General features: G+C 57.3%; 1 protein-coding gene across 4 annotated transcripts in view; it reads right to left on the bottom strand.

Annotated features, from left to right (window-relative positions):
* RPH3A (rabphilin 3A) overlaps positions 1-19624 on the bottom strand; it is a 31729-nt gene extending 12105 nt beyond the window's left edge. The window contains exons 1-8 of one of the 4 annotated variants that reach the window (XM_077187657.1): positions 19466-19624; positions 12076-12278; positions 11346-11360; positions 10158-10292; positions 2731-2860; positions 2474-2560; positions 1908-2070; positions 1484-1510 (exon numbers count right to left, since the gene is read on the bottom strand). In XM_077187657.1, coding sequence (XP_077043772.1) covers positions 1484-1510; positions 1908-2070; positions 2474-2560; positions 2731-2860; positions 10158-10292; positions 11346-11360; positions 12076-12152 — 634 coding nt within the window. In that variant the 5' untranslated portion in view covers positions 12153-12278; positions 19466-19624. The remainder of the gene's footprint in view (positions 1-1483; positions 1511-1907; positions 2071-2473; positions 2561-2730; positions 2861-10157; positions 10293-11345; positions 11361-12075; positions 12279-19465) is intronic. The other 3 variants (XM_077187656.1, XM_077187658.1, XM_054645657.2) reach the window with 3 other exon arrangements.
* Between the last annotated feature and the right edge of the window lie 386 nt (positions 19625-20010).

Genomic DNA, 20010 nt, shown 5'->3' with positions numbered 1-20010 from the left:
ATGGGCTGTTTCTCCTTGGCTGGGCTCTCAGGGTCACCGGGCGCGAGGACAAAGCAACAGATTGTAGGGGGGAAAGGAGGAGGGAGAGAGGGAAAAACACCGGGAATGCTGAAGAGCAGGGAGGGAGGGGGGAAATGAGCATCCAGGAGCAGGAGCCCCGTGGTGCAGAGAGAGCCGTGCAGTAAATAATTTTCCAAGGGAGCTGTAGGAAAATCATGGGCACGGCAGGAGCATGCTGAGCACCGGGAGGGACGTGCGGAGCTGGCAAAGCCTTCCCGACTCCAGGAGCCGTCGGGATTAATAAAAGCTGCCCTTGGGGCTGGGAGGTTTAAGGCACCGGCTAGGGGAGTGATTAAATTGCCTTAATTAAGTGCTTCCCCCAACTGCTGCTGCATGGGAAGAGGGAGATCGTCAGCTGGGGGAATCAGAACCTGGGCAAAAGGAAGGGTGGGATGGAGGGGACCATTCCAGGCGGGAAGTGTCCCCTCAGCCCCCCTTTGCCTCTTCCATGGAGCCAAGGAAGAGGAGAGTTTGCAGCCACTGTGCTGCTCCCAATTTAATTATTGCCCAAATGAGGAGCACAAGGTGTTGGAGGGGAATCAGAGATCCTTATCCCCTTGGCATCCCATGTGGAAGTGTGAAAATGGGGGCTGTTACTCAAAATGAACTCCCAGAGAGACCTTCTCGCTCTCCACACCTCCCTGACAGGAGCCACGTGGGGGTCAGGGTCTTCTCCCAGGCAAGAAGCAACAGGACAAGAGGAAATGGCCTCAGGTTATGCCTGGGGAGGTTTAGGTTGGACATTAGGGAAAATTTCTTCACTTGGAAGGATTGTCCAACCCTGACACCGCTGCCCAGGAGTCCCTGTCCCTGTGTGGGGATTTAACAGCAGCGTGGATGGAACCCTTGGGGACATCAGTCAGCGGAGGCCTTGGCAGGGCTGGAGGAATTATTGAACTCCATGAGCTTTGAGGGCTCTTCCAAACTGAATGATTCCACCACTGGAAGTGCCAGAGGGTGCAAGGAACAACCAGAACAAGCCACTGCTGTGCCATGCACAGCACAAGGCTGGGCTGCTCCATCCCCCACAGGCAGGCACAAGCCCCCACGAGCCTCCTCAACTTTCCCTGGGAGGTTTTCCAAGGATTTCTGGTTAAATAACCGGAAAAAAAAAAAAACAAAAAAAAAATAAACACAAAACCCACCTGCCCCTCCCAGCAGGACCCAACACCCACGGAGGCGGCTCCGGAGCGGCAGCGGCTCAGCCCCGGCGTGTGCGGGAGGTGGGGAAGCCCTGGGATAACCCTGGAATAACCCTGGGATAACCCCGGGATAACCCGGACCCCCGCAGGGTGGGAGGCAGCAGCAGCAAGGAGCGATCCTGCTGCAGCATCCCGAGGGAAACTGGGTGGGAAAAAGCCTTGGGAAGAGAAGGAGGCAGGGACGGGCTGGGCACAGGGCAGGGACAAAGGCCGGTGCTTACCCTCGGTGTCCTCGGCATCCGCCTGGCCTTGGGGGCACAAACAGAGCGAGAGGGGGTGAAGCTGCGGCCCACGCACCCCCAGCCCCATCCCGGGACACCTGCCACTGTTTTCCCAGATTTCCCTGTTTTGTCCCTATTTTTTTAAGGCTTCCCCATCACCACATCCCTACCCAGGCACTGCCCAAACTCTCAGCTGGGCCCTGATCCCCACCCGGGGCTGCTTTGTTCGAGGATGCCCTGCAACCCCACCTGGATAAAACCTGGATCAAACACCTCCAGCTCCACTGCCACCCCCTTCAGGACACAGGCAGCAGCCACACGACTGCTCTGGATGCTTTTCCCCCAGGATTTTCCCATGCTGAGGACGGGAAGGAGCCCCAGAGCCTCGCTGGCAGTGCTGGGGGCAGCCCCTGCTCTCACCTACCTCGGGTGGGTGCCCGGGAGGGGAGTTTGGGGTCCGGGGCGGGCGGCTCGGCCGGGCAGGGCTCGCTCGGGGTCTGGGGTCCCTTCTTGCTGATGGGCATCGGCTGTGGCAGCATCTGCTTGGGCAAACCCTTGAAGAACCAGGCACCGGAGCGTTTCCACACCTGTGGGAGCAGGGCCAGGCCTCTCAGGGCTTCACACCACTGTGGTCCTCCTCCAGCGACCCCACACCCCCACCCTGCAGCCCATCCCGCTCATTAATTAATCAATTAACGCCCTGGCTCATGCTGCAGCAGCCAATCTCTGCCCTCAACAGCTCCTTGGAGCCCCAGAGCTCCGTTTTCATGAAATAAAACATCATTTTGTGTAGAAAACAAAACCATCCCGTAAGAACCACGCTCAAAAAGCTGCTGGGTGAGGCTGGGTGGTGCTGGAGGCCCCTGGGAGGCTGAGTCGGGCCTGTCTTGGAGGTGTGGGGACGGAGGGGACAGCAGGGACAGAGGGGACAGCAGGGACAGAGGAGACAGCAGGGACAGCGGGGACGGAGGGGACAGGGGCCACACGCACCTCCCGCTGCTCGCTGCAGATCTTGCAGAGCCAGATGGCCTGGGGCCGGTTGTTGGTGGTCTGCACCCCACACTTGGTGCACACATTCTGCGGGCAAAACAAAGACCTGAGTGACACCGGTGCCACCAAAATGTCCCCAACACCAGCAAGGAGAGCTCTGCCTGTGCAACCACCAGCGAGCTATGGAAATGGGCACCCAAAATCGGCGGTGCCCCCGGGCTGGGGGGCTTTGTGGGGCTCAGAGGGGGGGGTCTCACCTTCTTGCAGTCCTCACAGACGACGCAGGCCGAGCCCCTTGTGCCCAGCTGCTCCCCGCAGAGGATGCAGCGGTTGACGCCGTCCCCCAGCACGCTGCGGCGCATGTCCTCCAGCCGGGTCATCAGGCGCCTGCAGAGGGCACAGGGACGTCAGGAAGGGCACAGGGAATGCCAGGAGAAGGGCAGGACACGGGGGCAGGCCCTGCTCCCCAGGGTTGGCCACTGCCTTGGGTCTGGTTGTTCCTTTTCCAGGTGTTGCTCCCCACGGAGCATCTCCCTTTCCAGCTATGGGACAAAAGCACATCCCAGGGGGAAAGAAGATTCCAACAGGTTTGTATGGCACAATATCGATTTCCAGGGAGCTCCATGGACATGGAAAATCCATCCAAGGCAGCAGCTTTGCATGGAGTAACTTGTCCCTAAATGGAAACCTTTCCACCCAGTCCTGCAGCTGCCCTTGAAGAGCTGAAGGAGGAGATCCTGGAAGGGCTCTAATGAGGACTGAATTTTAATTAATTAATTTGCTTAGTATCTGAGGAAAAAACGCTGCATATATTTGATGGCAATTCTTACAATGAAATGAAAGCCCACTGGAGGCCAGGCTGTGAAAACACACCTGGTTCTTGCAAAGGCAAAAAAAAACCCCAAAAAACAAACAAACAAAAAACCAAAAGCAGTTGAGGAAGTTTTGGAAAGGCAGCGTTGGCTGAAGGAGTTTGGGAAGCAGGAAGGAGCTGCCGGGAGCTGGCGTCGGCGTCGTGCGCTCAGCTAACCCAGAATCCTGGCCCTAAAAATAGCACAGCAAGGGAAAAAAAGCTGCATTATTTATGTCATTCAGTGAGGAAGGAACGAAGAAAGGGAGGAGGAGACCCGAGCCCACCGGAGGGAGCAGCCCCCCGTGGCAGCCTGACCCAAATCTGATGGAGCTGTGGTGGGAGAAAACCGGCGGGCGTTGAAAAGGGGTGGCAGACATCCCACGAGGGGTGACAGCTTCAGATTTGTGGTGACTCAGCTGCCAGGGCCTCTGAAATGCTCATAAACCATCCACAGGTTCCCTGCACACAAAAATGCCTCTGGGGTTGGGGTTGGACAGCCAGAATTCCATGGGGCCCGCAGGGAAAAGTCAAATAAAGGAACAGCGGCACGAGGAGGGGAAATTGTATGAGCATGGAATGGTTTTGGTTTGGAGGAAGCTTAAAATCATCCAGTTCCACCCCTGCCATGGACAGGGACATCTTCCACTAGACCAGGGTGTTCCAGGGATGGACAACCTGTGCCAGGGCCTCACCACCCTCCCAGGGAGGAATTTTTTCCCAAAATGAACCATTTTAGGTTATGCAGCCCATCACAGCCCAAAAATCCTCACTACAGCCAACGGGGGTATCTCAAAGCCACCAAGCCCAGCCACACTTAGGGATGTGGATCCTTAATTCCCACAAATTACCCAAGCAAAGCCACGTTAACACCTCGGCTCTGCCAAAACCCAGCTGGGAGTCTCCCACTGCTCCCCACGCGGGGGCTGATCCCGCTGGGCTCCTGCCACTTCCAGATGAACCTGCAGCCTGTTCCCAGCTGGAAGCTGGGCTGGGTGGGCAGCAGCAGAGCCAGACAGAGCCAGCAGTGGGGACAAGGCTCTGTTTTCACAGCTCTGGTGTCACCAGACAGCAGATGGGAGAGTTCACGGGTTCCTGCCAGCACCGCAAGCACGGGGGCTCGAAATGCAGCAATCGTGGCTCTCATCCTTGTGCTGACAAACAGCACCCTCAGAACCACAGCCAGGGCATTTTGTGCCTTCCCACTTCAGCTCCCTGCCAGCCTGACTCCCTGCTCCAGCGTGGGATGGGGCTGGAGCAACCCCTGCCCGTGGAACGAGAGGAGATTTGAGATCCTTCCGACCCAAACCATTCCGGGCTTTGCTTGAGAGCTGCCGTGGTCCATCCCTGCCCTTCACATCCAGAGGTGGCTCCTCCCTCGAGAATAACCCAGCTCTGGAGCCACCATCCACCCCTGGTGCCTTCCCAAGCTCCAGAGCCTGTGGCAGACACAGAAATCCCAGAGACTCCAGCAGGGCTGCATCACCCCACAAACACCCAGCCAGCAATTCCAACCAAAAACTGGATCCTGGCTGTTCCCCAAGCGTTATTTAAAGCAATTAACCCCAGCCCACATCCCATGGAGTGCACGATCCTCACAACAGCCAGCTTTTATCATCCCCCACCTCACCAAGGGGGAGCATTTTGGGGGGAAAAAACCTCTCTTTTATTCATGAAAAACCCCAAATCCCCTGCAGTTCCTCCTGCTGAGCTGCAGGAGCTCCAAGCAAAGCAGCTTCCAGTTGGAAATCTGCAAGCCCAAACAAACTTATTATAGAAACTGGAACAAATGGCACAATCAAAGGGAGGGAGAAAAAAAAAAAAGAAGGAGGAAAAAGCCTTTGCATTTCAAGAGATTCGTTATTTAGCTGCAAAAATCTCTCCCAGGCTCTCATTTACCACGAGCTGCTCCTTAAGTGGGATTTTTGAACCACTGGAAGAGCTCAGCAGCCAGGACACACCTGTGGCACCACTTGCAAGCCAAGTACATTTCCCTAATTAAAACATCCATTCAAGAGGGAGAAATTGGGCTTTTTTATTTTTTTTTCTCGCCATGACTCAAACGCTGCTGGGAGAGAACTGTAGAAAAAGTTCAATTGAAAGTCCTGGTGTGAACCTGGCAGGAAGAAAGGGGGGGTTGTGCCCAGACCCCTGGGCTGAGAAGCTCTTGATAAAGGCAACAACTGGGAGAAAAAAAGCCCAGGTTTGCTCCCAGCTCCATCCAGCACCTCCAGAGATCCAAATCCATCCTGTTCTCCCATTAACAACCAGGGGAAGCCCTGCCCTCACCAGGAATGAGATTTCTGCCTTCCCAAAAGCTTTTCTCTCCACTGGAGATCATTTCCTCCTCGCTTTTATTGCGCACAACCAGCCTCCAGCTCATCCCTCTGCCTTCCACGGCTGCAGCAGCATCTTCCTCCCCATTATCTGCACTTCAAAGAGCAGGAAATATCTTTCCAATTGTTAAAACAGGGGGAAGAATCTGGGAGTGGAGTAATTGGAGCTGGTGGCAGGGAGCTCAGCCCAGGCCAGGGATGGGGAGAGATCCCTCACCTGCCAGGGAAACAGGGATTGGGCACTGGTGGGAGCAGCTTTATCCGCAATGAAATGGGGCCCTGGTGATGGGAACCAGCCCAGCCCCAGGGATGCGGTTTGGGAAGGGGAGGGTGGGCACTGAGGGACATCCCTGGGTGCTCCTGCCCCGTTCCAGAGCCCTGGAGCAGGCAGGGAAGGGCCCAGGGGCACATCCAAACATTCCCCGTGATCTGTGGCAGGAAAAGGATCCCACAGGGATGAGGGATTGCCTTGGGCTGGGTTCAGCACCGGATGGGACAGAACCCATGGTGGCTTTGGCAGAGCTGGGTTCAGGGCTGGGTTCCATGACTTTAGAAGTCTTTTCCAACCTAAATGATGATTCCATGGAACTCTCAAGCATTGCAGCAGGAGAAGAGGGATGGGAATAGGGACACAGTGACCAGAATGAAGCGCTGATGATCCCAGGAAATGAGGCTGAACGACAGAGCAGGAGTTTGCTGTGTTTAAATATTCATCAGCACTGCAGAAATGAATGGCCAAGATGTCCTTAATGGGCTTTAAATTGTGGCAGGGAGGACTTTTAATGCAGCAAAAAGGGTGGGAGAAGGACCTGATCCACGAGGAAGGACCTGATCCAGGCCACCATGATCCATGTGCTCCTCAGTGCCGGGCAGGAGGCAGCAGGGATGGGCTCAGCCACCACATCCATAGCGAAAAAATTCCAGAGAAACACAAAGGAGGTCACCAAGAGCCTGCAGAATGAAGCCCAGCCTCATCTCCATGGGGAAATCGTGTGCCTTAAAGGGATGAATATTAAATTAAGGCTCATTTTCCTGGTGGAAAAGGGACAAGAAAAGCAGCCAAGCTCCAGATTAAGGGAAACATAATTAAAATTGGGATGAGAAATGAGAAGCAATTTTCCTCCCCTCCAAGTGGGCAGGGAGCTAAAGGTGTAAAGCACCACTGGGGTTTTTCCAAGTATCCCATCCCATGCTCATCCAGGTGCTTGCTGAATGTGCTACAGCAGAACTGGGAATTTTTGCAGTCTTGCAAATAAGAGAGGAGGGTTTTTGTTTTTTTGGAGGGGAAAGCTCAACCAAACCCCCATGAAATCTCAAGCAGCACAAGCTGTCCCCTGGTCACGACTGAACCTCACCTCCTGCAGAAATCGCCACCCCAGGAGATGCTCCCAGCTGTCTGCAGTAACCCCCCTGCCCTGCCTTGAGCCTGAATTTTATCTCTGTGCTGTCTGCACACAGGGATGAAGATCCCAGGCTGTGGTCCCCAGACAGCTTCCCTGCCACTGAGGTTAATGATTTAATCCCCAGGGACTTCCATCTGCTCCTGCATTATCCCTGTGTCATCCCAGCCATGAGCAGCCGAATTAAATGAAAATCCAATCCTGCTGCAGAGCTGCTCCTCTTGGAGCAAAGGTGGCACCCAGGGGGACACAGCCAGGCCACTGCACTTTGAGAGGGGACCACAGGGCCCTGGCCAGAGCCAGGAGCCAGCTGACAATTTCCACCTTGGGATGGCTTCAGATCTTCCCCCCAATGCCAGGAGCTGCTGGAGCTCATTAGGCAGCAGAGCAGCCTGGCTGGGTTATTGATGGCCCCCAATTAGAGATGCAGAATGGAGTCAATTAGTGCCTGCAGGTGCTCCTGTGGCAGCTGGAAAACAGGATCCTCGAGGATTGCAGCTGGAATTGCACCACTGTCACCAGAGTGTCACCAGAGCCACCACAGAGACCCCAGGGCGACACGGGGCAGCAACGGATCCACCCCTGCCCATGTGGATGATCCCTTTTCCCTAAAAACCTCCAGCCCTGTGTCCCTGATCCCAAAGGATGATCCTGACCACCCAGCAGCTCCTGCTGCGTCACGTTCAAGATGATTCCAGCTCCTCTCGTCCTTCCCTGCACCACGAGACACAAAAAAAATCCCCCCCCACACCGAGTGTCCCCGTCCTCCAGGCCTCATCAGCACCCAGCTCACGTCTCCCACAGGATCCATCCACCCTCAGAGCTAAAAATACTCCCTCACAGGATTAATCTGAGCTGGGTTTGACACCAAGTCCAATTGCACAAACAACAGCTCAACGAGAGGCATCGATTTGTTCCCAAGACAAGGGGCTGGTGGGGTGGAGGATGCAGGAGATGGAGGGCAAAAAAAAAAAAAAATTGGGAGGGATTTGAGGCATGAGGAGGTTGATCCACAGCCCTGGTTGTGGGATTCAGGATTCCTCAAGGATTGGGTGTAAAGCTCAAATGAATCCCTCAAACACCTCCAGTTATTGAGGCAACTCCAAGTATTCACCACATATTCCCCCTTTGGAATCTCACTCCATGTGAGCTATTCCCAATATTAACCAAAAGCAGTGTTTTCATGGAATAACGGAATGGTTTGGGTTGGAAATGACCCCCTGCCATGGGCAGGGACCCCTTCCGCTATCCCAGGTTGCTCCAGCATGGCCTTGGACACTTCCAGGAATGGGGCAGCCACAGCTTCTCTGGGCAAGTTTTAATGGATTTATTTTTCCTTTTACAGGACTAGAAAAACCCCGGAAAATCCCAGGGGATCAGGCTTTCCATGAGCAGCTCCCTAAAGCAGCCCGGCCAAGCGAGGGCCAGCCAGCACCTGCCAGCGGCCAGCCCGGATTATTCTGTAACAGAAGCAGCTACCCTGGATAAGGGATGATTCCCGATTCCCTGCGAGGCTGATCCAGCCGCCGTCCCACATTCCCGGGGCTGAACATCCTACAGCTCGTGTTGTGCAAGCCAACAAACACAAAGGGGCTGGCAGGGCTCCCGCTACGCCTCCTCCTCCTCCTCCTCCTCCTCCTCCTCGCAGGAGGGGAATCAGCTGCACATCCGCCAGAATTCCCGGCTCCAGCCCCTCCGCCCGGCTTTTCATGAATGAGGATGAGCGAACCGCCAGCTCAAAGGCGAAGGGAAGAGCTGGAAAACAGCTGCACGAAATAAATCTCTCCCCGAGATGATTTGCGGCTCATCCAAGGAGCCGTAGCGCGTTGGGAAGGAATTCTCAGCGGGCCGCGGAAAGGGAAACGCCAGGGAGAGCTGTTTGTGAGCTCTTGTTGGGGGTGAATCGCCATCAATGGGAGAGAGAGAGCCACTCTCACCTGGCTTCTGCCAAAAAGCCTGGAAGGGGAGGCGAGCTGCAAAGTGATGCCAAGCCCCAGGGAGCAGCGCATCCATGGGGCAGGAGCCGAGCCCAGGCAGGCAGAACAGCCCCTGGAGAGGCAAAACCTCCCCGGGATCTTCAAACCCTGAGCAAGGATTTCTGAAAAAATGAGGAAATAAACCCAGCACTTCTCCACAGCCAGAGCATCCCAATACTTAAGGGGCAGCAAGCTGTCCCTGAGCAGTGAGAGGGAATTTGGCACTCCCCAAAGCAGTGGGGAGTGTGGCTCCTCCCTGGGGCTGAGTATTTTCTCTGCTAGGAAAAAAACCCCAAAAAAATGGAGCAGTGGATGCTTAAACTCAGTGAGAAGAAACAGGAAACTCTGTCAGGAAAACAGGATTGTGGAGATTCCAATGGGATCGTGGAGATCCCCTCTGGAAAACCATTCCCAGCAGAGCAAGGGGACAGATGGGGATGGATACCTCGGCCTTAGCTCGTTTCACCTGTCAGGAAAGGAAATACAGGCACTTCCCAGCCTCTGCACGGGCACTGGGAATGCCCCTGGTGAAAAACGAGGTACCAGCGGCTCTGGGGACCCCAGGACCCAGAACAGAAAAATCCCAGGAAATCCCAGGAAATCCCAGAAAATCAGGCGTTCCTGGGGCAGCTCCCTAAAGCAGCCTGGCCATCACTGCTGCCTCCCTGCCCGAGGCCAGCCTGGCAAACCCGAGCATCACAACCCTGGGCATTGCTCAGCCCTGCTGAGCCTCACACAGCTCCTTCCAGAGTGGGATTAACCCAAAGATGGATCCATCACCCCTCCAACGGCATTCCCAGAACTCAAACTCCTCCATGCTCTGGCTCAGCACAGGACAAGCAGCGAGCTGCTGTCAGTGATCCCTTTTCACGGATAAAAAATCTCAGCGATGCCTGGGATGAGAGCAGAAGGCTCCAGCCCCCCTGAGGCACCCGGAGCCGCTCCTTCCCTGCCCGGTTCCTCCTGGCCAGAGCCCAAAATCCCCGCAGGCTCCTTCCAGGAGAGGCACCGCAGTGCAGAGGCTGCTGCCCAGGAAAGCAGCCAAGCAGAGCCTCCTGCCGCGGCCCCGGGGTCCCTCTGTCCCTGCCGTGTCCCTCCCCGGCTGTCACCAGCCCGCCCTACCCGATGCGCTCCTGCTCCATCTCCTCCATCTTCTCGGCGCGGGCGATCACCCGGTTGATGATTTCCTTCTCCTCGTCCGTCAGCTCCTCGCCCTTGCGCTGCCGCTCGGGCTGTGCCGCCCATCCCGCCGGGAGCCTGCGGGGACAGCGGGGACGGGGCTCCAGCCATGGATCCATCCCCACCCCGGGCTGTGTCCAGGCACCAAAACACAAACCCAGCCCAGCTCCCCATCCTCCAGATCCCAAACCCAGGCCAGTTCCCCATCCTCCAGACCCAGGCCAGCTCCCCATCCTCCAAACCCCAAACCCAGCTCATCTCTCCATCCTCCAAACCCCAAAATCAGCTCACGTCGCCATCCTCCAGACCCCAAACCCAGGCAAACTTCCCCATCCTCCAAACCCCAAACCCAGCTCATCTCTCCATCCTCCAAACCTCATACCCAGCTCATCTCTCCATCCTCCAAACCCCAAACCCAGCCCACCTCTCCACCCTCCAAATCCCCAAATCAGCCCATCTCCCCATCCTCTAAACCCCAAACCCAGCCCACCTCCCTATCCTCAAAACCCTAAAATCAGCTCACTTCCCCATCCTCCAAATCCCAAACCCAGACCACCTCTCCATCCTCCAGATCCCACCCAGCCTGCAATGAGCCCCCACCCACGGCTGGGAGCTCTGATCTCCCTTTTTAGGGGGTTTCATACGGGAATGTTGGTTTCATACAGAGGGAAAAACTCCTTTTCAGAGCCATTCCCATTGTTTGCACGTTTCCTTTGGCACCCTGGAATACCAGATCTGCCTGGCAGCCACGGGACCGGGGCGGTGGTGCAGGAGTGGGTGGCTTTTTTTTGGGAACATTTCTCCAAACATGGGAGTGTTTGTCCCTCCAACATCATTCCCAAAGATCCTCTCTCCCAGCCTGGGTGTCAGGCAGTGCTAACCCGGTGACAGGGTAACGTCTGCCACTCAGGGGTGCACAAGGCAAACATTCCTCACCTTCCTGCTCATCCACAGACCTTTCCTGGCTCTTTTCCCCTCTGCATTAACAGATTCACATGGCCCTGAGCCTTAAGTTCATTAAAATCCATTAAAAGTGCGACAATTCCCAAATTTAACACCCAGGTTTTTCCTGACCATCAAAGTAGCAGGAAAAGAGGAATAAGTGACAAATAAAAGAAGGGAGATACTTACTGCTCCTTCTCACTGCTGGGAAGCACAGGGAAAGAGAGGGAATAAGGATGAGGAGAGCCCTGCCAGTGTCACCCCAGCTCCTGGTCCCTGCCCGTGGAGCCCCAGTGTCCCCAAAGAGTGACCCCAAACCAAACCCAGCCCCCATCCAGGCTGGAGATGTGGCATCACCTTGCAGGGCGCCAGGACAGAGGGACAGCTCCATGTCCCTGCACACCCTGGCTCTGTCCCCTCCACCTCGCTCAGTGTCACAGACACATCTTTTATGGAAAATCCTTTCCTTAGGATTTTTTCTCCTGAGAGGCTGAGAGGCCTCAGGAACAGAATGTGAACAATGGTTATCTGCTGCTGTGCAATGCAACAGGTGCATCTGGGATTGGTCTCATGTGGTTGTTGCTAATTAATGGCCAATCACAGCCCAGCTGGCTCGGACAGAGAGTCCAAGCCACAAGCCTTTGTTATCATTCTTTTCTATTCTATTCTTAGCTGTCCTTCTGATGAAATCCTTTCTTCTATTCTTTCAGTACAGTTTTAATATATATAATAAAATAATAAAGCCTGCTGAAACATGGAGTCAGATCCTCATCTCTTCCCTCGTCCTGAGACCCCTGTGAGCACGGTCACAGCTCAGGGCGTTGAGGAGCAAACCAGCAAAACGTCCCCATGCAGCAGCACTGAACCAACTCCCGGTGTCCCCACCCTCGCTGGGAGTGTCCCTGTGCCCGGCTGTCACCTGGCTCGGAGGGACATGGTCCTGTCGCTGGGGCACATCCACCGGTCAGAGGAGCCGCCCAGCACCGCGTTGGTCATCGCCGGCCACCCCGGGCACGAGCCTGGGGACAGCAGTGCCCTGCTGGCTGCCACCAGCCGGGCACAGCAGGGACTTCAGCCGCTCTGCTCCCAGGTGCCAGCCAGGAAGTGGAGCTCCCAGCCGGGCTGTAGGGGAAAAACAACAAAGAAATCCCTAAAAATCGTGCTGGGAAAGGTTTTGTTTGCGGGATTGTAAGAGGGTTTGGAGCGGGAGTGTCACTTTGGTCTGGATGTTGAGACACAGGAGGCTCCAGTCACCTCCTTCCCATGAGGGCAGCACAGCCTGGATGTAATTAATGGATCCCCAGCCTCACATTAATTATGAGGCTTCAGAGGAAGGAGGGAAGAGGGGGATCCATTCCAGAGAAACAGCTGCAAAAAAGGAAAGTTTCTCCCCAGATACCAGCATTCCTCACTGTCCTTTCCCACACCACAGTCCCTCTGGAAGAACAAAACCCAAAAGTCTCCTTTCCCATTTTGGCTTACTGAAGTTTTTGCCAAGTGGATCCAGGAGGGAAAACACAGCACCAGGACTCAAACAGGAGGATCTGTCCACTCCTCTCCAAAGGCTCGTCCAGAGAGGGTTCTTCAAACCCTTCTCCTTAAAATACCAATGGATGTCAAATCCACAGCCTGATTGTTGCTTTATTCCCATTTTTGGAGGGGTTTTGCCCCTCCACCCACTGCTCCTACTCACTGCAGGGGGATGGGGATGCAGGGATCCATTCATCCATCACCTCTTCTGAGGGAAAACCAGGGATTTGATAGATCTGCCTCCAGCAGAGCTGAAAAATTCACAAAAACCCTCTGCAGAGTCCAGCCATGGACAATGGGGCTGTTCCAAGCCATGGATCATTCGCCTTCCCATCCTGCTGCCCTGGGATGATGCTGCCTTGGATTCCTCCCTGCCTGGAAGGGACCTCTCAGTTCTCCAACATCCCAGCAGGACCAGAGCTCTGCCCACACTGGTAAATGAACCTTTGTAGGGCACAAAGCAGCTCCAGCAAAGCTCCAGCAGAGAAACTGGGGAGATTATAGCAAAGAAATGATGGAAAACGGGAGCTTGCAAAAGTGCCCCAGCTCCAAGCCAGGAAAAAACCCCCAGCCTTCCCCAAAAGAAGGGAAAAAACGCTCTGCAGGGTTCCTCATCACTCCCTGAGGAGCTGTGGAGGCTTGAGGCTCACCTTGGCTCCATGGAAAACTTGGGGATGCAAAAAAGTATTTTTGGAAAAGCAGGAGAAGCGAAGCACGTGGGTAATTATTGCTCTGCTGGTTCACACAGCGCCTGTTCCCGTGCCAGAGCAGGAGGCTCCAATTAACAAGGTCACTTAACGAAGGAAATTGTTCATTTAAGTCCCCCCCCACCACCTCCAGAACCCGCAGTGCAGCACAGAATTCCTGCTGGGAATGAAACATCCCAGGGGTCCTGGGGTGGGCAGAGATTGAACAGGGAGCAGGGGCAGCACCACGGTGCCACCACCCATTTCTGGGGACACGCAGGGGGGAAAGGGACTGTCCTGTTTTGGGGTGGGAAAGGGACTGTCCTGTTTTTGGGGGAGATGCAGGAGGGAAAGGGACTGTCCTGTTTTTGGGGGAGATTCAGGAGGGAAAGGGACTGTCCCAAGGTCACACGAGGCACGGATGTCCACCCCAACCCTGCAGCTGGGGAAAAGAGGGGGAAATCCCTGGTTTTTCCTATCCAAGAGGGATCAGGAAGGAAAACTCTTTTGCCCAGCTGGAACTCTGTGCCAATAAGAGCGAGGCCAGGAGCGTTCTGTTCTGCTTTTGCTGCTCCTGGAGGAATACACAATCCCTTTCTCCACCTATAAATAATAGATTTGGAAAAATCTACTTTGCATTACTTCCAGCAACTACCCCCGCTTGCCCTAATGCTTCTTCCAGCATTTTTAGCACATGGGAAGGAACAAAACAACAGCTCAGGGTGGCTCTTCCCTCCCCTCTGCCAGGTCCTGGCTCTGGAGCAGCAGGATGTGGCCGTCCAAGCGGGGATCGATGGGATGCAGCAGCATTTCCTTAATGAAATGGAAATATCCCAAACCCAGGAGGGTGCCAGGACTTTCCAGGGTTTGGCTGACCCCGAAGGGTCCCAGATCTGCTGCCCTGGTGTTGGAGGGGATGGGAGGAGCCGTTTCATCCCGAGGTTTTCCGAGGGACTCTGGCAGCTCCCGCCGGCGCCGGCGTGGCACGTCCTGGGCAGAGCCAGGAATAGCAGTGAGGTCTTAATTTCTGGCCTTGAGGAAGGGCCACATGACTCCAATCATGCAGCTCCATTGCTGCCGTGTGACAGAGCCCCTGGGCTTGGGGCATGCTTTAATGAAAGGATTGAATGCCTCCCGTGGATCCCTCTCGCTCCCGGGCCCACCTCCAGCACCCAAAACCAAACCCCAAACCTGGCAGGTGCAGTGTCAGCAGCCAGCAGGTCCCATGCACCCTCCAGCAGCTGTGGGAGGGCTGGAAAGGCAGCGGGATGTCCATGGAATGAGCCCATCCCACCCCACAGCGCACAGAGCCACGCACAGCTGGGCGCCTGCAGGGAACCCAGCACAAAGAGCTGCCCCAAGGCACCCCTGGAGCCGCCTGGGAATGCCAAACCAGGGGGGGAAGAGAGAAAATTCCCTCTTTTTCCAAGCTGCCAGGGTGAGGGTGAGGTTTTTCCAGCGAGCTCCACGGTTGCCAGCCGATGCCTGCAGAGATTGTCTCCAGCAGCAGACACTGACACAGGCAACCTATTTCTCCCTCCAGCCTCCTGAGCTCTGCAATGCAGCTTTCTTAAATATTGAATAAGTCTGCTGCTCTCACCACCTGCCAGTGCCAATGATGAGGTAATTTTTCCATTGACAAAGCCTGATGTGATTAATCCGGGTGGGAAAAATGCAGATTTCGGGCATCATCCACTCACCTGGGACACGGAGCAGCAGCCAGACCCCAACCAACCAACCCGAGCTGCTGCTCTGGTGCCAGGTGGGAGATTATTGGGTGTCCTCAGCAAGCAGGAGGTTTGGAAGTGGAATGGATGCAAACTGATTCTCTGTTGGGATGGTTGGGTTTGCACCTTGGCACCAGAGCGGGTTTATGCTCCACAGCTGGAGCCAGGGATGGAAAAATTGGGAATGAGGATGGAATTGCCTGATGGGGCTCATTTTGGGGTGACAAAGACCCATGGAGACCCCCCCAGATGAGCAGTGTGAGGAGCAAATGCCAAAGCTGGAATTGTCTCCTCACCACTCAGGGCACACATCCCAAAACACCCCAAAGTTGGGCTGGAAACCCTTCCCAGCTCCTGGGGACATTTCCAGCCATCAGCACCAGATCCTGCCCTGCTCCATGCCTGGCACCCAGGAAGGGCTGCAAACCACAGGGAATTCCAGATCCTGCCCAGACACCTGGCACAGACACCACACCCCACATCCAGGCTCGTCCTTTCCCAGGAAAAGGAGTTTTTCCACAGCCCACCCCACACCATTCCCTGTGGAACACCCGGAATGTGTGTTCCATTACCATAGGGACAGGCAGCAGGTCCTCACTGTCCTCTGGCTCCAGGCAGGATTTGGCACTGCTGGATTTACCTGCAGAGGGGGGGGGGGAAGGGAAAATATCCCCCAAAACACCTGCAGGAGCAGCTGTGTAACACTGCAGGATGATCAGCAGGTGACAGGGAGGGCAGCCCAGCCCTGGAGGGCCCCACACTCCCAAACTCCCTCAAATTCCAACATTCCATTGGTCCCATCACGTGCAAATTCTTTTAGAAAGTTTGTGCAAAAGCGGGCACGCTGCCCGAGGGATGGTGCTCGGGGAGCAGCCCACGGCCCAGGCTCTGCTGCAAAAGCAGCAGGGAGGGAGGCAGAGCTCAGCTGGCTGGAGCTGCCGGGGCTGGAGCTGCTCCCAGACACCTGGAAAAGGGACAGGACAATGCCAGAGGTGTCCCAGCCATGGCAGCACAGCCCGTGTGCTCCCGCATCCCCCAACAGCCTCGGGGCGGCATCAGAGCCTTGGCTGCCCCAAGGGAGCTGAGGGCTCCTGGGGATGCGGCTTTTGGGGAAGGCCCAGAGCCAGGGAGTCACAGCCCTGGGGTCACCTCATCCTTCAGCTCCACGCCAAACCCTCGCAGGGAACGGCAGCGCCCTGACTCCCCTGCTCAGTGTGGTGGTAATTAGTTAATTAAAGCTCGGTGTGACAGCCTCAGTCCACAGGTGACAGTGAGACCAGAGCTGTCTCTGGTCTCTCAAAGCAAAGGATGCCTCCAGTGCCCTCCAGTTAAATCCACACCACAGCCTCTGGGAGTCTTTGGGAACACCAACTCCTTTTGGCTGGGCTAATGGCACTGCTGCCTTTAAATTCCCACAAGGTGCTGGGAACTGCCTTTGTTCCACTCCCCCTGAATTCCCAGCTCCCCTCATCCTCCAGACAAAGCCTCGTCCCAAGGCAGCGGAGCAGCAGCTCAGTCAATTTTATTTAAGCAGCACCCTGACATTTCCTCCAGCAGCTCCCTCTCAAACCAAACACTGTTAGGATGCTGTCACAAGGATTTACTCCCTTTGATTAATTACAGGAAAGACAACGGCAAAAAAAAAAAAAAAAAAATTAAAAAATTAAATAAATAACCAACTCCTGGGTGTATCCACCTCACCCGGGGCTGCCCGAGGGGCAGATCCAGGTGAGCTCTGAGCACACCCCGAGCCCACCCGGTGCTGCCCTCGCTCCTCGGGAGCTGCTTAGCAACGGGAAGATCCTGCAGGGCTCGGGCACGGGGAGCTGGCATCGCACCCTCAGTGCCAGGGACAGGGAGCGTGGCCAGAGCCACCAGAATTCCAGCAGGGACCCTGGAACAGCGACAGGACGGGCCCTGGGGAAAGGCTGGGAAGCACCAGCGGGGTGAGCTCGGAGGTGGCGGCAGGTCCAGGAGGGTGACAGCCCCCGCCAGGTGCCCCAGGGATGGCGAGGCCGCGGTGCCGCCCCACAGGAGCAGCAGCGGGGGTGGCAGAGGGGCCAGGCTGTGGGGTGGGGTCCCACTGCTGCGGGGACCCCTCAGCACCGCAGCGTCACCGTCCGCAGGGGCCGCGGGCAGGGAGGAGCAGCAGCCACCGGCTCGGGCCCTGCACCAGCCCGGGACGCTCCGGGCTCCCGGATTCCCCCGTTTCTCTCGGGGTTTTCCCGTTCTCTCCTGCCCACACCCCCTCCGTACCTGGGCTCACGGAGTCCCCAGCAGCGGCGCCCCAAATCCACAGAGCTGCATCCCAAGGGAACCGCTGCCCCCAGCAGTGACCCTTTAGCAGCCAGCGCGGCCGCTCCCCGGCCTGGGGAAGGCGGGGGAATTCATCAGCCCGGCCTGGGGGAGTGGAGCCCCCTCCCTCCCTTCCTTCCTTCCTTCCCTCCCAGCCCTTGCCGGCCCGGCTGGGACCACCTGGAGCGGTTCATTACTATCGGCGCTAATTAGCAGCGACTGCAGTGACAGCGTCACCGGGCTGCGGGCGGCGGGAGGGCACCGCCCCGGGGGACACGGGGGACAGGCCCGGTGCCATCCCCACCACGAGTCCCGCCAAACTTGAGCACAGAGCCGGGCTGAAGCCCCGCACCCTCCCGCAGCAATTTTCCATCCCTCCCGCAGCAATTTCCCACCCCTCGCCCTTTCCAAAGCCGGGAATGTTTCACCCCGCGCAGAGCCCCCAGTGGGCTCCGAGCTGTCACCCTCGCTGGCAAAGGGGGATCCACACCAAAAATAAAACCTTTGCCACGGCCAGGAGAGCCGGGGCAGCGCAAAGGGAAGGCTGAGAAGGAGCAGGGAGCGGAGCTGGAGCCGGTGCCGAGCAGGGGACGGGGTTCGCAGCCGAGCAGGGCTGGTGGGGCTGGCAATAATTGGATCCCCACCCTGCAGGTGACAGCCAGGGCTGGTGGGGCTGGCATTGCCTGGGTCCCCACCCTGCAGGTGACACCAGCAGCTCCCACCGCATCGCCCGGCGGTGCCACAGCGCTGCCCGAGGCTCTGCGGCGCTCCCCTCCCGCGGGATGCCCGGCCAGGCGCCCACGGGATGCGACAGCGACTCCCGGTGCCGCGAGTGGGGCTGAGCCTCCCCACGGAAGCCCTGAGCAGGTCTGAGTCAGCTCCAGCAGCAGCAGCAGCAGCTCGCAGCTCGCTCAATCCCTCCCGGATGAATGATGCATCATCAAACAGAGCCCAGTGTCACAACATTAACAATATTTATTTTCAGGCTAAGCTGCAGCCTGGGCTTTTGATACCAGTAATTAAAGCAAATGTTTCATCTGTTCTCATCTCTGCATCCCTGGAGCCAACTGGCCGCGTTTGGAAGCTTTATCTCTTTTGTTTGTTTGTTTGTTTTTTTTCTTGCAACCTCATGGGAAGAGGGGGATCAAGCTGATCCACACACACTCCCAGGATCCCGAGGGGAGCGTGGCATGGCCCGAGCCCCGAGCAGAGCCACGGCCGGGGCAGCTGCCTTTGCTCAGAGCAGGGAAACCAAGGAGCGTTCATCATCACACAAAGACGAATTGCTGCTCCAGCTTGTGGCCAGAATTATTAGAAAGACACCAGCAAGAGACATAACCAGGTGCCTTTTCTGGAAGAAACCATCGCTGGGAGCTTCCAGCAGCCTCAGCCTCATTCCCGAGGAGGTTTTGCCTCCCGGAGCTTCCAGGCTACTCCAGAAAGGATTTTGGTGCCTTTTGCATCACTTTGGTCCATCCTGGGAAAGAAGCAGCACCTGCCAGAGCCCGCGGGCCGCCCCGAGCCGGGCAGTGATGCCCTTGCAGAGCCCCAGCAGGGAGCAGAGCCCCCCAAAATGTCCCAGCAGCAGGGACAGGGCGCTCCCCGCATCCCCGCGCTGCCAGGATTCTGGGAAGGGGCTCAGCCTTGGTGCCACCGCAGCTCCCGCCGGGCGCACTCCGGGGACGGGGGAAAATAAAAAAGCCAATTTTGGGGGCTTCAACCCCCGCAAATGCCCAACACGCCTCAAAGTTGTCCGCACACGGCCGAGACGAGCAGCAGCACCCAGAGCCTCGCCCCAGCCGCACCCACGGGCGCTGCCAGCCCCACGCCCCGCCGGGGACCCGCTCCAGCCGCTGCCACCCACGGGCGACTCCGCGGGCTGGGGCTGTCACCCTCCGGGATGCCGCAACTTTCCCGGGCCGAGAGTGGAGCGCGGGGGCCTCGGAACACCCCCGGAGCAGCATCCCGAGCCCCCGGAGCCGCATCCCCATCCCTGTCCCTGCGGAGCCCGCGGGATCTCCTGGGACCTCCCCGCGCTGCGGCGCCGGGGGACCCCTGATCCCCCCCTTACCTGCGCCGGGCTCCCGGGGTTTGGGGCTCCCGGGGCTTGGGGCTCCCGCGGTTTGGGGCTCCCGGGGTTGCGGGGCCGCTCGGCCGCGCTGGCGCTGCGCGGCTCCGGCGGCAGCACTGCGGAGGGCGCGGGGCGGCGCGGGGAGGGGACACGGGAGGGGACACGGGAGGGGACACGGCCGGGGCCGCCCCGCTCCGCGCCCCGAGGAGCCGCCCCCTCCCAGGCGCAGCCGCTCGGCCCCCCCGGCACTGCCCCCCCGGCTTGGGGGGGACAGCGGGACCCCCTGCGCTCGTCCTCTCCTCCAGCTCATCCCCTCTCCATGTGTCTTTCATTCATTCATTCATTCTCCTCCCCAGCCCTCTCCCACCCTCATCTTCCATCCCCTTTCATCCCATCCCATCCCATCCCATCCCATCCCAGGCTCCCCCTGCAGAGCCACCCCCGGCTCTGGGGTCCCAGCACAGGGAGCCCCTGGAGCGGGTTCAGAGGGACACAAAGAAGGTCCCAAGGCTGGGAGAGCTGCGAGTGTTCGCCTGGAGAAGGGA

The sequence above is a fragment of the Agelaius phoeniceus genome, chromosome 18, assembly GCF_051311805.1.
Source record: "Agelaius phoeniceus isolate bAgePho1 chromosome 18, bAgePho1.hap1, whole genome shotgun sequence".
Lineage (NCBI taxonomy): Eukaryota > Metazoa > Chordata > Aves > Passeriformes > Icteridae > Agelaius > Agelaius phoeniceus.
The sequence above is the reverse complement of the archived record's forward strand: the minus strand, read 5'-3'. Positions and strand labels throughout refer to the sequence as shown.